The sequence below is a fragment of the Rutidosis leptorrhynchoides genome, chromosome 10 (assembly GCF_046630445.1).
Source record: "Rutidosis leptorrhynchoides isolate AG116_Rl617_1_P2 chromosome 10, CSIRO_AGI_Rlap_v1, whole genome shotgun sequence".
NCBI classification, from domain to species: Eukaryota; Viridiplantae; Streptophyta; class Magnoliopsida; order Asterales; family Asteraceae; genus Rutidosis; species Rutidosis leptorrhynchoides.
The window spans coordinates 320,178,622-320,197,839 of NC_092342.1; the positions used below are offsets into that span (position 1 = coordinate 320,178,622).

The window sequence follows — 19,218 nt, forward strand, 5'->3', positions numbered from 1 at the left end:
TGATTTTATATATATGGTAGTATACATATATACATAAATATAACTATATATATATATATATATATATATATATATATATGATTTTATACATAATTATTATATTATGTATATGTAGAAATTTATAATATATCTATGATGAAATAATGTACTATTTTAATAAATATATATAATACTTACATATATAAAACATTTATATTTTTCATAATTACATACATAAGTATAATATAATTAGTATGTAAATAAATATTATAATATATTTATATTAAAATGCATAAATATATAATATTCAGTATATGTTACAATACATATTACATAATTATTAAATATTACATAATAATAGATGATATTAATAAATTAAATTTAAATACAAATATAGTTGTTGTAGTAATGTTATTTGTATCGTCAAATATCAATATTTGTATTCATAATATCACTTTATATCATATAAAGATGAAATTGGATGTATAAATTAGATTATTATTACTAATATTATTATTATCGATAAAATATTAATATTATCATAATTAGTATGGTATTATTATTATTATTATTATTATCATTTTTACAATTATTATTATCATTAATATTATATTTATCATTATTATTAATTTTATTAATATTATTAGATATTTATAGTATTGTTATTATATATTATTATTATTAATTAAAAAAAAGCAGTAGGGATCTATATTATACGCTTGACCTCTGTATCCTTTATCTCTATTATTATTATTTTTTTGTTTCTTTCCTGCTCCCAACTCGTGAACCTGTGTTGACATTTTCTCCATTTTTTATCAACCGATCTCTATTATTACAACATGATTATGTATAATTGCAAATCAAATAAAAAGGAAATCCAATGGGATTAAAGAGCACAGCGATATTTTTGTTTTCTTCTTCTCTGCACGCTCCAATTTTTTTTTCTCTTAATTCAATTTCGAATAAAGTTTCAAAATCTAAAAATGCAGAAAGGTTAGAAATCTTTCTTTGAATCTATCTGCAAAATCTCAACTCTCAAATCTTTATATCGATCTTGAATTTTGAAGTCAAAGTTTAGTTTAAAAAAAGTCAACAATTGTTCTTGAGACAAATTCGCGTTCGTGTATATGTTTCTGATCAAATTGACGATTCCAGTAGTTTTTATACATGTTTAGAAAACTATTTCGTGTTATAAACATTATCTATAATGTTATCTATTACGAAATCAATTTTTTTTGTTTTATTCCAAGAACCGACGCTGCAGTAGGCCTTAGTGTTTTTTTTTTATTTTAGAACCCAAATTATTTTTTTTTCTGTAATGTTTTGAAGCTTTAAAGGGAACCCCGATTTTTTATTTTTTTTTGGTTATTGATGTTTTGTTGAATCCATGAGACTTGTGGAGAAGAAGAGGAATAGAAGAAAAACAGTTTATATATAAAATTTAAATTCGATATTAGTACAGAGAATCAGAATTGGTGGGATGGTCGAGAGTGTTTGCGTGTGAGCATGTGGTCACGAGATCGAGTCCAGAGGACGGTAGTTTCTTTTTTTTTTTTTGAAACTCTTTTCATGTGAGGTAGTTTTCTTTTCTAATTTTTTTATTGTTATTATATATTAATTATTATTAGTATTATTATTATTATTGTGATTGTTTTGATTGTTATTGTTATTGTTATTATTAGTATCATACTTGTTATCATATTTGAAAGTATTATAGACATTACTATTATTATTATGATAGGTATTAATAATATTATTATTAGTAATAAACTTATCATTTTAGTATTTTATCATCATTAGGATTATGATTATGATTATCATTATTATTATTATGAAGGAAATAAAAATATATTATTATCATCAATATTAGAATTTGTACCGGTTTATAAATAATAGTATCATCAGTACATTTACAATTAATAATATCATATTTATCAGTATCATCATTAATATTTACTAGTATTATTATGATTATCATTTATCATTTTATAAATATTAGAACCCTTATTATTAACATAAGTATGGTATTAGTATTAATATTATTTTAGAGTTATTATTATTAGTATCATTAACAGTTATCATTTTCATTTTTTTTGCTATTAGTATTATCATTATTAATAAAATTATTATTATTATTAGTAAATCATTATTATCTAAATTATTATTTTAACAAATAAATCTTTTGTACACTATATATATACTTATGGTATATACTAGGATTGTATTAATAATTCACATAACAAACTAATAAAATTTCATAAATACAATACTAACCACAAATATATGTATATAAATATATTAATGTCACTATTTATATAAACGTAAATCATTATAGATATATACATAAAATCGATATATATATATAAAATATAACTTAAAATATAATATAAGTATACGTTTTAAAATAAAGGTTAGAATAAATTCTACAAAACTATAATATATAAATAATACATATTAATAAATGAAATTTTGTAACTTACATTATACGTATTAATATATACACAATTGATATAGGTTCGTGAATCCGAGGCCAACCCTGCATTGTTCAATGACGTCATATGTATTTTTACTACAAAATACAGTATCGTGAGTTTCATTTGCCTTTTTACCCTTTATATTTTTGGGCTGAGAATACATGCGCAACTTTTATAACTGTTTTACGAAATTGACACAAGTACGTGAAACTACATTCTATGGTTGGATTATCGAAGTCGAATATGCCCCTTTTTATTAAGTCTGGTAATCTAAGAATTAGGGAACAGACACCCTAATTGACGCGAATCCTAAAGATAGATCTATCGGGCCCAACAAGCCCCATCCAAAGTACCGGATGTTTTAGTACTTCGAAATTTATATCATGTCCGAAGGAGGATCCCGGAATGATGGGGATATTCTTATATATGCATATTGTTAATGTCGGTTACCAGGTGTTCAATCCATATGAATGATATTTTTGTCTCTATGCATGGGACGTATGTTTATGAGAAATGGAAATCTGAAATCTTGTGGTCTATTAAAATGATGGAAACGATTGTTTAAGTTAAACTAATGAACTCACCAACCTTTTGGTTGACACTTTAAAGCATGTTTATTCTCAGGTACGAAAGAAATCTTCCGCTGTGTATTTGCTCATTTTATAGATATTACTTGGAGTCATTCATGGCATATTTCAAAAGACGTTGCATTCGAGTCGTCGAGTTCATCAAGATTATTATCAAGTCAATTATAGTTGGATATATTATGAAATGGTATGCATGCCTGTCAACTTTCGATGTAATGAAAGTTTGTCTTTTCAAAAACGAATGCAATGTTTGTAAAATGTATCATATAGAGGTCAAGTACCTCGCGATGTAATCAACTGTTGTGAATCGTTTATAATCGATATGGACTTCGTCCGGATGGATTAGGACGGGTCTTCACAGTTGGTATCAGAGCGGTGGTCTTAGCGAACCAGGTCTTGCATTAGTGAGTCTAACTGATAGTCGTTAGAATGCATTAATGAGTCTGGACTTCGACCGTGTTTGCATGTCAAAAGTTTTGCTTATCATTTAGTGTCAAAAAATTATTTGCTTATCATCCTTAAAGTCTAAGACACGTCTTACTGCCTTTATTGCATAGACAGTGTATAGTTAAATTCATATCTTAGCGTATCTGTTATTGTTACCTTTGCCTGACAGCTTCCGTAGATTCCTCCATAGCTTATGGGATTTTAGTATTATATATGCTTATGTAAATTATGTATTGCAGGGTACTAATCTACATCCTATAATCTATTTCTTATCGAAAATCCTTCATCTGATCGTACGAGATGAATCCCTCAACCAGTTCGAGTCCATCAGATTTCGATAGCTATTTCGATAGTTATTCCGACAGCTATTTCGATATGGATTTCCACTCGAGCTCCGAAAGCAGAGTAACCGGAATGAATCGATCAATTAGCCATCATCTATTCTGAATGAATTGGAGATGGGTTCGTAGTCGACTTAATCAATGGAAACGCGAAGAAGGCGATCATTTCCACTAACCAAATTCACCTCTTGACAATGAACCTAAAACGTTTACCGGCGAACCTGTTCGAGACACCATTTTCTCTCTCATTTCCAAAGTATCTCATCACGATCATATACTATCTCAGATTCTAAACCTCATTCATCCGCTCGTCCGAACCGACAATCATCCCGGTGTAATAGAAGAAGTTAACGAACTTCGCGCATAAGTTGTAGTCTTGGAAAATATGGTGCAAAACGTACCAGCTTCATCCAAATCACCGGCACCAACAGTACCACCAACAACCCAAATTTCAATATCACATGCCTCAACATCTCAATCTATACCTCGAGTATAATCATCATTCTACATGACATTCTACATCAGTTATCTTCGTTCGACATGGTGATTATGTAATCTCTAATGTTTTAGAGATTATTTATTCTAGTTCCAACTGAAAACTAAATGAGTTTAATATCATGTTAACTCATTAAATTCATGATTACATCTGAAGAAAATATATATGTATATATGTTTTCATAAAGATTGTAATTAAAAATTCTTTTGTACAAACTGTTAATAATAAAAATATTTTAACGGGTAGGTAATACCCGAGGAATATTTAAATTTCACATTAATAAGTTACACTGTATATTCTTCGAATCTGATTCAACAGTTATTCACTATCCTATTTACAACCACCGGGATACTTATCCGTTCACCAAAGAATAACTATTTTTATTCAAATTCAATTTCATATTTGAATTTTGACCTATCAGAATCCAACAAGTGGCATAATGAAGAAATAATGGACACAATAAAAATTGATTAGAAACAGACTAATTAACAATATTAAATTTTATTAAGAAACCACGCTAACAAAATCCTAGCTAACTGTTCCTAGCTAACTGTTAATTCCGTATTACATTTTATTTATCGCAATTTATTTATCGCAATTTATTTATCGCAATTTATTTTATCGCAATTTATATTCTCGCAATTTTATTTATTGTCATTTAATTTCTGTTATTTACTTTACGCACTTTATTTATCGTCATTTAATTTCTGTTATTTATTTTACGCACTTTAAATATCGGGACACGTATACAAGGTTTTGACATATCATATCGACACATCTATATATATTATTTGGAATCACCATAGACACTCTATATGCAGTAATGATCGAGTTCTCTATACAGGGTTGAGGTTGATTCTATAATAATATATATACTTTGAGTTGTGATCGAGTCTGAGACATGTACACGGGTCACGATACGTATTAATTAATTCAAATATTATATATTAAACTATATATGAATGATTGCACTGTCAACTGTGGACTATCGACTGTGGACTAATAACATTGGACAATTAAAATGAATTAAAATATTGAATATAACATATGAAACTAAACAATTCTTCAAGTTTGCCACTTGATTTCGTCTTAAACCTCATTTGTATCTTCACGATTACATTCTGCGTTCAAACCTTTCATGATTCTTGAAAACACCTCAATCGATAGGATGAATCAACCGCACTTTATCTACGGAAGGAAAGATTTATGCATATAGTTATGCACCTGAGAAACTCTCGGCAATTGTGTAAAAGTTCAACACGTAGCCGCGTCAGATCCTTTGGCATTTATTAACAAAAACAACTTTGCGATCCCTTTTCAAAATTAGCCAATTTTGTCACAGCTCCAACAAGTCAACTTCGACTTTTCGTACGAAACAACCTTATTATAACGTTTATATATACGCGTGCTCTTTTATTGTTACCAGGTAACCTTTCATATTCCATCATATTACCATCAGCGTTTAATCATCTAAAAACACAATTCTCCTGAAACCACCTCGGATTAATAACCGATGATTCAGATATCATAGCATTAAATGCAGAGGAAACAGAAAAATGGTAGATGGTCTAAACGGACAAAAGTTTGATGATAAAGAAAGGAGTGTTAGGAACGCTCGATAGAAAATTGGGTATTGAAAAACAGATTGAGTTACCCATGAAGGAGACCAAGGACAAATACAAGGACCAAATCCTATATTCAAAGGATTCAGGTAATTCTGGATCCGTTGAAATCTTTAGAGAATATCTTGCTCCGAAGTCATGTTAAAATCTTGCGGAAAATCTTTCTCCATCAACCGTCGAACTTAGAAATTCCAAAATATCATCATCAATATCTTTGATATTTCTGAGGATATTTTCATAAATATTCTCGTCCGAAATTATATACCTCTTCGTGCTTCCTGTGTATCAATATATTGGAAACATTCAATAGAAAATATAGTGCCGAAAAGCAGATTATGCGAAACTATGAAGAAAGCCGTGGATAAATCACAAAGAATAAGTTTGACTTCAAAGAATCCAAATAATTCAATGTCTGCTAAAGTCTATAGTGAATAACTTGCTCCTTACTCTAAACCCTTGCAGACAATAGTTTCTATCATCCTATGATCTTAGATATTCTGAGATATTATCGTACCTTTCATTATAAATATCCTCCATATTTCTGGAGATATTTTTATAACTATTCTTATCTGAAATCATTAATCTTTTCGTGCTATCAGTATTACATCATATAGAAACTGTTAGTTTCTATATTCTGTAAATTTTCAAGCTTAAAATATGAATGTTATTGTAGTAATGATGGGAACTAATGCATGAGTTAGTATAATATAATGACACTTGATCAACGTGATTATATTACAGTAAGTCATGCTGAGTTTCTAAATGAAACGTGATGATTCACAGATCATAACGTCATCATGTGCCATGTTACATAACTCTTTCATCCTACTTAACTCCGTAACAAATCAAGAAAATGTATTCTTGATGGTTCTATCTTCCGTGATGTTGATAAATTTGAAAATCAAATCGTGCTATCACGTTCCTTCATGCTTAGAACATTATAATCATTCGAAACTCTATATCTATAAATTCTGGACCATTATTCGCTTGACTTGAAGTCGGGAAGAGAAAACAAAAGCATAGAGCTTTGAAATATAAGGGAGAATATAAAGTCCGATAACAACACATAAATTACAAACCGTGTATATCAATGTTTATCGCAACATAAAGACACGGGAGAATTAAAAACATTATAATCCCGAGGGCGAAGTAGAAGAAAGCAGATTCCTCTGGTGGAAGTTGGAAAAGGAGAATGATTGTTGCGATAGTAAGGATGAGGACAAGGATCAAAACTGGATTAATCATTTTCAGAATCTTTTGGATGTATGAACTAAGAAAGAAAGTATAAGAATGGTGAGAATAATGGAAAGGAAGAGCTTAATTTATACTGGAAATATCAGACGTAGTAATCGGGGCAGATCACCGTATTTAATTAAAGAGATCTTAATTTCCATAAATCCAGAAGAATCAGATTTTATAGATCTTCAAGATTTTCTTTAAATTCCTTAAATTCCGGAATTCAACCAAGGCAATGTCAAAAGTTAAGACGCGCCTTATTTTCTAAATTCAAACCTGACTACGTCAAAAGTTAAAAACAAATCTTTGTTTCTCATTTCATCCTTTTGTGAATAGCTTCATTCGCACTCTTCGAATAATCGAATTATTTTTATCCATATTACTCAATGATGATAAAACTCAAGTTATCAACTCATATTCGTCAGGAAAACATATTTATTGTTAGCTATGACGACCTCACTCAAATTTCGGGACGAAATTTCTTTAACGGGTAGGTACTGTGATGACCCGGGAATTTCCGACCAAATTTAAACATAATCTTATATGATTCGACTCGATAAGCAAAGTCTATTAAACCGAGTCTCATTATGTTTGAACTATTTCATGATAACATTTGACCTTTAACTATTTCCGACGATTCACGAACCTTTAATTGTAACTAAGAATGTAAATATAAATAATTATATATAAAACTAATTATATTAGTATTAATGAACTATTAAGTAATTTTGTTATTATAAAAGATAACATTTAATAACTAAAGATTTTCATTTTGAATATATATAGTATATTGTATATAAATGATTCAAACATATTTTACCAACGTTATCAAAATATTAAATGTACAATGTTATACTTTGTAGTTAATTGTTTAATATACATAATTAATCATCTACTCAACATTTAAAACATGATTTTATATATATGGTAGTATACATATATACATAAATATAACTATATATATATATATATATATATATATATATATATATGATTTTATACATAATTATTATATTATGTATATGTAGAAATTTATAATATATCTATGATGAAATAATGTACTATTTTAATAAATATATATAATACTTACATATATAAAACATTTATATTTTTCATAATTACATACATAAGTATAATATAATTAGTATGTAAATAAATATTATAATATATTTATATTAAAATGCATAAATATATAATATTCAGTATATGTTACAATACATATTACATAATTATTAAATATTACATAATAATAGATGATATTAATAAATTAAATTTAAATACAAATATAGTTGTTGTAGTAATGTTATTTGTATCGTCAAATATCAATATTTGTATTCATAATATCACTTTATATCATATAAAGATGAAATTGGATGTATAAATTAGATTATTATTACTAATATTATTATTATCGATAAAATATTAATATTATCATAATTAGTATGGTATTATTATTATTATTATTATTATCATTTTTACAATTATTATTATCATTAATATTATATTTATCATTATTATTAATTTTATTAATATTATTAGATATTTATAGTATTGTTATTATATATTATTATTATTAATTAAAAAAAAGCAGTAGGGATCTATATTATACGCTTGACCTCTGTATCCTTTATCTCTATTATTATTATTTTTTTGTTTCTTTCCTGCTCCCAACTCGTGAACCTGTGTTGACATTTTCTCCATTTTTTATCAACCGATCTCTATTATTACAACATGATTATGTATAATTGCAAATCAAATAAAAAGGAAATCCAATGGGATTAAAGAGCACAGCGATATTTTTGTTTTCTTCTTCTCTGCACGCTCCAATTTTTTTTTCTCTTAATTCAATTTCGAATAAAGTTTCAAAATCTAAAAATGCAGAAAGGTTAGAAATCTTTCTTTGAATCTATCTGCAAAATCTCAACTCTCAAATCTTTATATCGATCTTGAATTTTGAAGTCAAAGTTTAGTTTAAAAAAAGTCAACAATTGTTCTTGAGACAAATTCGCGTTCGTGTATATGTTTCTGATCAAATTGACGATTCCAGTAGTTTTTATACATGTTTAGAAAACTATTTCGTGTTATAAACATTATCTATAATGTTATCTATTACGAAATCAATTTTTTTTGTTTTATTCCAAGAACCGACGCTGCAGTAGGCCTTAGTGTTTTTTTTTTATTTTAGAACCCAAATTATTTTTTTTTCTGTAATGTTTTGAAGCTTTAAAGGGAACCCCGATTTTTTATTTTTTTTTGGTTATTGATGTTTTGTTGAATCCATGAGACTTGTGGAGAAGAAGAGGAATAGAAGAAAAACAGTTTATATATAAAATTTAAATTCGATATTAGTACAGAGAATCAGAATTGGTGGGATGGTCGAGAGTGTTTGCGTGTGAGCATGTGGTCACGAGATCGAGTCCAGAGGACGGTAGTTTCTTTTTTTTTTTTTGAAACTCTTTTCATGTGAGGTAGTTTTCTTTTCTAATTTTTTTATTGTTATTATATATTAATTATTATTAGTATTATTATTATTATTGTGATTGTTTTGATTGTTATTGTTATTATTAGTATCATACTTGTTATCATATTTGAAAGTATTATAGACATTACTATTATTATTATGATAGGTATTAATAATATTATTATTAGTAATAAACTTATCATTTTAGTATTTTATCATCATTAGGATTATGATTATGATTATCATTATTATTATTATGAAGGAAATAAAAATATATTATTATCATCAATATTAGAATTTGTACCGGTTTATAAATAATAGTATCATCAGTACATTTACAATTAATAATATCATATTTATCAGTATCATCATTAATATTTACTAGTATTATTATGATTATCATTTATCATTTTATAAATATTAGAACCCTTATTATTAACATAAGTATGGTATTAGTATTAATATTATTTTAGAGTTATTATTATTAGTATCATTAACAGTTATCATTTTCATTTTTTTTGCTATTAGTATTATCATTATTAATAAAATTATTATTATTATTAGTAAATCATTATTATCTAAATTATTATTTTAACAAATAAATCTTTTGTACACTATATATATACTTATGGTATATACTAGGATTGTATTAATAATTCACATAACAAACTAATAAAATTTCATAAATACAATACTAACCACAAATATATGTATATAAATATATTAATGTCACTATTTATATAAACGTAAATCATTATAGATATATACATAAAATCGATATATATATATAAAATATAACTTAAAATATAATATAAGTATACGTTTTAAAATAAAGGTTAGAATAAATTCTACAAAACTATAATATATAAATAATACATATTAATAAATGAAATTTTGTAACTTACATTATACGTATTAATATATACACAATTGATATAGGTTCGTGAATCCGAGGCCAACCCTGCATTGTTCAATGACGTCATATGTATTTTTACTACAAAATACAGTATCGTGAGTTTCATTTGCCTTTTTACCCTTTATATTTTTGGGCTGAGAATACATGCGCAACTTTTATAACTGTTTTACGAAATTGACACAAGTACGTGAAACTACATTCTATGGTTGGATTATCGAAGTCGAATATGCCCCTTTTTATTAAGTCTGGTAATCTAAGAATTAGGGAACAGACACCCTAATTGACGCGAATCCTAAAGATAGATCTATCGGGCCCAACAAGCCCCATCCAAAGTACCGGATGTTTTAGTACTTCGAAATTTATATCATGTCCGAAGGAGGATCCCGGAATGATGGGGATATTCTTATATATGCATATTGTTAATGTCGGTTACCAGGTGTTCAATCCATATGAATGATATTTTTGTCTCTATGCATGGGACGTATGTTTATGAGAAATGGAAATCTGAAATCTTGTGGTCTATTAAAATGATGGAAACGATTGTTTAAGTTAAACTAATGAACTCACCAACCTTTTGGTTGACACTTTAAAGCATGTTTATTCTCAGGTACGAAAGAAATCTTCCGCTGTGTATTTGCTCATTTTATAGATATTACTTGGAGTCATTCATGGCATATTTCAAAAGACGTTGCATTCGAGTCGTCGAGTTCATCAAGATTATTATCAAGTCAATTATAGTTGGATATATTATGAAATGGTATGCATGCCTGTCAACTTTCGATGTAATGAAAGTTTGTCTTTTCAAAAACGAATGCAATGTTTGTAAAATGTATCATATAGAGGTCAAGTACCTCGCGATGTAATCAACTGTTGTGAATCGTTTATAATCGATATGGACTTCGTCCGGATGGATTAGGACGGGTCTTCACAGATTAGGACGGGTCTTCACATGATATAGGTTCGTGTGACGATCGCTCCAAATCTATATGGATGAACACGTCATTCATCGATTTCATTGCGAGGTATTTGACCTCTATATGATACGTTTTATAAACATTGCATTCTTTTGAAAAGGCAAACCATATATGAATATTTAAATCAAAGGTTTTCGACATCTGATGATTTCTACATATAGACAATCACCGTAAATAATAGTTTACAACAGTACTTCTGTTGACAATGCAGTCAAAATAAGATACATGGTGATGATTTGGTGAATGCAACGTTTTCTTGAAAAATATGCCATGCAAGACTCCATGCACATAGCTTGTCTATCATATAAGCAAACAGCGGAAGACTTCTAGGAAACCTGAGAATAAACATGCTAACAAGTGTCAACACAAAGGTTGGTGAGTTCATAGTTTTAGTGTTTCGTATAATCTGTATATGAAAGTGGATCACAAGATTTCAGTTGTTTCATCCAGAAACGTTTATCAAAAGATTCTACAAGATTGAGCACTCTGGTAACTAAACTTTAACGTTATAATAAGTACCCCTGTTTTAACATACATGCAATCAACATGTACAATACACGCAAACCAACGTGTACTAACCTCAAACAGCATACGTCTGTTTTATAGTTTAGGCTAGGGTTTCTATACCTGGAACAGACGGGGATGTCAAGCCCTATGGATCCATATACAACTACTCGCGCCCACCAGTTCTTATAACTGGCAGTTACTAGTTACCAAAGCTAAGGGATTTTCGGTTCAAACTCAGTGTAGAATTTAGTATGTACTTGTATCCATTGTGTTTAAAATAAAGTGCATGTATTCTCAGCCCAAAAATATAGATTGCAAAAGCAATTAAAAAGGGAGCAAATGAAACTCACCTTAGCAGCATATAAAGTCGTTCACCAAAATGTGATCGAAACTCGGATTACCAAATACCCGTAGATCTCAACCTAGAGAACATATGTTGGTCAATAAATGTCTATCAAGCTAGGTCAGGTCATAGTGTATCACAATCCTAATGCTCGAGATCGACATATAATAGTTATCCAAAGTCGTTTCAAAAAGTCAATTTTGACAATAGTTCAACAAAACGAGACGTGCCTTATATAAGGATTCATTTACTCGGTTGGTAATATTTAAAAGTTCACTTTATCAATCTCGTAAACAAGTTGTTTAAATCATAATTGCAGATTCAAAATCAATTTCAATTAACGTCAATCATAATTCAGTTGATCATATCTTTTAATCCGTTCATCGAAACTATTCGATATCTAAATGAAAAGTTATTGATTTTTCGCCAGCTTTCCAAAAACATGTATATCATATACCTTTTACTAGTAATATATGTATTTAATTAGTGATTCATTATAAACCGTTTAACGACGAAATTTAGCATACAAGCATATATAAATATATATACTCGAGCACTAGGCATGGATACATAATTAATATATAAAAGATAAGATATGAGTGCTTACGTATCAGTATTGAGATTCAATATTGTAGGAAAGTACGTAGACGTAACGGAGATGATAAACACTAGGTTTGATTTACAAATATACCCCCGAACATTACCCATAACCTCCTTGGCAATAACCCATAATTTCCTTAGCTCTATCCCGCTTGAAAACCATTTTGAAAATAACCCACTCATGACCTCGTCGTAGTATTTTATGTATAATACATAATTAATAATACTAATAATAATAAGATTAATAATAATATTAATCTTAATAATATAAATAATAATAATAATAATAATAATAATAATAAAATAAATTAAATAAATATTATGGAGTAATAATACTAGAGAAAGAGAGAGAGATTCTGAGCCAAAAATCGTGCAATTTATAGAACCTTTTCTGAAAAAGTACCCCATGCGATCGCATGGGATTTGTGCTTCAAGGCCATGCGATCGCATGGCCCTCTGATCCAGCTCACAAACTTTTAACTTTTTGTTTGTCGACATAATTTTATATAATATATATAATATATTTAATTTATATAATTAATTATATATTATATTAAATTCACATGCATAGTTGACTTGTAATTTTTGTTCCGATAAGTCGTACGTCATCACTCGACTTTTGTCCCGGTTCAGGTTTTTCAAATGTCCTTTCGTACGCTGAGAAAACTTGTATTTTACATTTCGTGTCACGTACCTTTGTCAAAATATAGCCTTAAATTATCCCTAAACTATACCACTCAAAGTATATCTTAAACTTTCGAGTATTTTGATCATTTACTTCTATAAATCATCGTCTCGCTATTTGTTAATATATATATAATAACAATTCGTTTTTATGACCAAGTTAATATTATATTTTATCGTATTGTTAAATATATATTTTCAATATTAATAAACAGGTTTTAAAATACATATAGCAAGTTATTCATATATCTAATTCCAACAGTTGATATTCCTTATTATTGTATGTGTCCAAATTACGTTATTTAAACAAACACTTTACCATTTATTCCGAATACCGTTAAGAATGAATGATTTCCCAAATCAACGTGGACCTTACAACAGAGACCCGTAATAATATCATAATCCTTAAGGAATTCAATAATTATCTTTTAATTCAATCGTTTGGTATAATCTTTTAACTCTGTATCTAAATATATCAATCAGATAATCAAACCAATAAGTTTAATGTACAGTATCATATACTCAACACTTTGTTATGTTTTCAATTTATGGTATATATATGTATCTATTTACATATAATTGTCCGCGAATCGTTGAGAACAATCGAAAGGTAATTGAATAGTTCAAAAATTTTGAGATTCAACTTTACAGACTTTGCTTATCGTGTCGGAAACGTTAAAGATTAAGTTTAAATTTGGTCAGAAATTTCCGGGTCATCACAGTTCGTGAATCCGAGGCCAACCCTATACTTGTTCAAATGTCGTCATATGTATTTTTACTACAAAATACATTACTGTGAGTTTCTTTTGCTCCCTTTTTAAATGCTTTTGCAATATATATTTTTGGGACTGAGAATACATGCGCTGTTTTATAAATGCTTTACGAAATAGACACAAGTAATCGATACTACATTCTATGGTTGAATTATTAAACCGAATATGCCCCTTTTTAGTCTGGTAATCTAAGAATTAGGGAACAGACACCCTAATTGACGAGAATCCTAAAGATAGATCTATCGGGCCCAACAAGCCCCATCCAAAGTACCGGATGCTTTAGTACTTTGAAATTTATATCATGTCCGAAGGAGGATCCCGGAATGATGGGGATATTCTTATATGCATATTGTGAATGTCGATTACCAGGTGTTCAATCCATATGAATGATATTTTTATCTCTATGCATGAGACGTTTATTTATGAGAATTGGGAATATGAAAATCTTGTGGTCTATTAAAATGATAGAAATGATTATTTATGTTAAACTAATGAACTCACCAACCTTTTGGTTGACACTTGAAAGCATGTTTATTCTCAGGTTTGAAAGAAATCTTCCGCTGTGCATTAGCTCATTTTAAGGATATCACTTGGAGTCATTCATGACATATTTCAAAAGACGTTGCATTCGAGTCGTTGAAGTTCATTAGAGATTATTATTAAGTAAATGACAGATTAGGTCATTTAAAGTTATATATATATATATATATATATATATATATATATATATATATATATATATATATATATATATATATATATATATATATATATATATATATACCTGTCAATTTTCGATGAAATGAAAGTTGTCTTTTTAAAACGAATGCAATGTTTGTAAAATGTATCATATAGAGGTCAAATACCTCGCGATGTAACCAACTATTATGAATCGTTTATAATCAATATGGACTTCGTCCGGATGGATTAGGACGGGGCGTTAGACTCTCTCTCTAAACTCTTTCTCTCTCTCTCTCTAAAAATGGATGAGAGTGTTTGTGTGGGTGAAATGTGATCCACAAATGGATCTAGATCAGTTTTGAGGGCTTCAAACCGACAACCAAGTGAATTTACCAAAATGCCCCTTTTTAAAACAAAATAAAACAGCTGGCCCATCAGTACATCTGGACGGCGTCCCAAGTATTGGACGGCGTCCTGTCCTTCATCGCTAGACGGCGTCCCAGTAATTGGACGGCGTCCCACTTAACTAGAAAAGAAAACAGGGTCTTACACGACAACTCTTAGGGCTGTCACTAACGTGCATAAACTCATTGTACATTTGCATAACCAAATAAAAAGTCAATCTCAACTACTGCTATGCACAACATAATTATAGCACAACATAATTATTATGCACGTTAACACATCCTTATCAAAATTCTTAATTAAATGGACAACACTTATCAAAGAATACTTAAAGAGGCTGATATGCAATCTGGTAAAAAGTATAAGGTTCGTTTATGTAAATACTTGACCCGTACATGCATATGTTTGACACGAAACAAAATCATCAACGGCTGTGATTTCGTCGGTCATCATACGATAACTTTAGTGCGGGTGACAACCCGCTTAAATTGACCCGTGACTATACCGGTAATTTGATAGCAGTTGATACTGTTCGAGTATTCTTTTGTATAAATTTCTTTCAAGCCGGCGATAACACGAGATTTATCGGATAAATTACTTTTATATCGCAGAGATGACAGGTAATTAATTTAATAATTACGATTAGAAGGCTAGAAATATTTGAATTATGTACTAATTATGTTTATTGAAGGATAGATCATCCAAATTACGATCATCTGATACGATATGTGTCTTTTGGATTGAATTTGTAACATATGGTAGCTCGTTATGATAGTATCATTAATTTATTTCGTTGTGATTAAAGTGAACTTGAACTATTATGTTACCTAATTTATACGCATATACAATAGATACATGATGTACATGTGTATATTATTTGATCATGCAATTGTGAATTAGGTATAGTTTTATTAATATTTGGATGAGGAAGAAATTCATTGTTTACTAAAGTGTAGGACAGATTATGTGCAGGAGCAAGAGATGGAAATTGAAGCTTTAAAGGCCATCCTAATGGATGACTTTGAAGGTTTCTGAAATTATTTTCTACTTGTGATTTCACTCTATTAGGTTTATGATCTCTTATCTATAATCTTCAAAATCAAACTTATATGAGTAGTGACAAATTTGTATATGGTGTATGTCAGAAATTCACCCTAGTGAAAGTGGATTAAACACCTCGAATCGATGTTTTCAAATTAACTTATCTCTTCAGGTATTACAGTTTTTTTTTAGTTACAGATTATAGGTTTTCTCTTATATGATATGGTGAGTGAGTATTACTACTAAGGATAACGATGCTATTCTGTATGTAATAGGCGGATGAGACCGATTCAGCCGATCCAGGTTTCATACTAGACGTCGTTTTGCAGGTCTACTACTTAAGGATATTCACAAATTTGTAACTAAATTAGTTGTTTAATAAATTTTGGTTGCAGTTCAAATGGGATTAATTTTCTCACATACAGAGAAATATCCAGATGAAATTCCACTTTTGAATTTGAAAAGGTGTCATACTACATCTTTCTTGATCATACACATTGACTCGAGTTAGAGCTCTGATTTTGTTTTACTTTTGTAATTATATCATAAATCATAAAGTTTATTGTTATGGTGTTTCAGTATAAAAGGAATTCAACCATCTGATCTTAAAGTTTTGAAAGAAAAACTTGAACAAGAGGTATGTTATTTTGTTAGCTCTAAATCTTTATACATCCACTTTAGATATCCCAATACAGTTCTGATATGATTTCATATGGGTACCTTTTTTAGCTTTACTTCATCTAGGTTCAATGAATTGACCAACTTCATGACCCAACAGACAAGCTTCAAGATGAGTTAAGTAAAGTAATGTAACAAAAGTCTATTATATGGATTGAATATTTACATTGATGATAAATTGGTACTATTTAACTTTTCGAATAGTGTGAATATAAACTTATTGTCATGTGATATGAATTTATTATTTATGGACCTCATCATGCAAGTGCTCATTAGATGCGATTTTTGCAGGCATCTGAGAATATTGGAATGGCTATGATTTACACATTAGTTACCTCGGCTAACGAATGGTTCGCTGAAAGATTTGTTCAAAACATTGACATTAACAATAACCATGAGGAAACAGCAGATAAGGATGAGGTTTGAAATTTTCTTTCTGCATATAATGTTGTCTATTATAGACTTTTCGACTTTCACCCCATTCAACTCATTAGAATCTACCATTTTAGTTAAATCTGTTGATTTGATCCATATGTCTTGGTTCTGGTGAAACACAACTCAAATTAACCCATTTATAGGTAATATCGGTCATAATCGCCACCTATAGTGAGAAGTACTCAACTCTCAAAACAATATATGGTTATGTATGTTTCATTTTATACTTTCATTGGGTTTTATGATTAATTTTTGTAACCGGAAGTATTGACTCTGGTATTAGATAACCGAGCCACATGGTGAGCCTGTCACTATTGAGACGTTTTTGGCATGGAGAGAAAAGTTTGAAGCAGAATTGGCACTCGAGAGAGCCAAGTAATTTTTATAAATTTTTTAAGCATTTCACTTTAGTCATTTCTTGATATTGCATATACTTTAATTTTTATTTTTATTTTATTATCTTCCCGCTTTCAGGCTGTTACCAGATTCCGCACTTGCAACGACCAAGGAAAAAAAACTCACTGGAAGAGAGTGGTTTCAAAGTGGAAGAGCTTCTTCAGTAAGTTATTATGTTTCCAAACCTTAAATAATTTTAGAATTTGGTGCTTTCTTTAACGTGGTTTAAAGTATATATGTATCTACACTGCAATGGTTCCTAATAGTAATTGAATATGTGTTTTAAAAAGTGGTAAACAAACTATTTAGAAAATACTGAGTTATGTACCTGCTATAGCTACATTACATCTGTAGTAATAACCGTGAGAAGGATCAAATAACTAATAAGGTAGAAGGTTTTCCATGTTCGGGTTACCCGGGAAGGCGACTAATCTGACCCCATACCCTGATGTACGCAGCCCAACATGGTTACTCCCTGGCTGTTTCCAACCCTTCCCTGGCCACCACAAATATTCGTCCTAGATAGGATTCGAACCTGAGAAAGATCTGATAAATGCTTCGTGTATATTGCACAAGCTAAAAACTTTAAACTCTAAATGCATATAGAAAATCTAGTTTTGGTTATCCGTATGTCAGCCCTTAAACTTTTTAGCGGCTTTTGTTTTCGGCAGAAACGTGCAGCACTAGGTATTGAAGGATCTAATGATGAAGATGAAGAAGAATTTGATGATGATGATGATTCCGAAGGTAATCTTTTCTAGCCGTGCGCTTAATTCCACTCTTTTTTGTCTGTGTTATTACTATTTTTTACTTTTTTTTTGGGTTGCAGTTGACGAGGAGGACATGCTTGATCACTATTTAGCTGAAAAATTATAATCATCTTATCAGTCTGCAGTTAAAACCACTTGAATAATATTCTGGTGACATTGTATCTGAGTCGCAATCGATCATGGCTACTAAACAACATATGATGCCTTCAGTAGATTCAATATCACATAAGAGTAGTCATTTCGCGAACTTGTTATAATAGTGATGCCATTTATTGTGTGTGATGAGACTTATTGGATAGAGGTGATATTTATTATTTGCACAATAAATTGCCCCTGTTTATTACTTTTGTTAAACCAAACTTTTGCTAAAAA

General features: G+C 29.3%; 1 protein-coding gene across 2 annotated transcripts; it reads left to right on the top strand.

Moving 5' to 3' along the window:
• The first annotated feature begins 15,989 nt into the window (after positions 1-15,989).
• On the top strand, positions 15,990-19,218 carry LOC139872188 (uncharacterized). 2 transcript variants are annotated; one of them, XM_071860023.1, is made up of 11 exons: positions 15,990-16,146; positions 16,488-16,553; positions 16,672-16,739; positions 16,843-16,870; positions 16,963-17,032; positions 17,147-17,204; positions 17,537-17,665; positions 17,964-18,055; positions 18,155-18,239; positions 18,748-18,823; positions 18,906-19,218. In XM_071860023.1, the coding sequence occupies exons 1-11, from the start codon at positions 16,140-16,142 to the stop codon at positions 18,950-18,952; spliced, it is 726 nt and encodes a 241-aa protein (XP_071716124.1). In that variant the 5' UTR covers positions 15,990-16,139; the 3' UTR covers positions 18,953-19,218. The 2 variants fall into 2 exon arrangements, with proteins under 2 accessions (XP_071716124.1, XP_071716125.1); XM_071860024.1 differs by having other exon boundaries at positions 16,007-16,146; positions 16,499-16,553.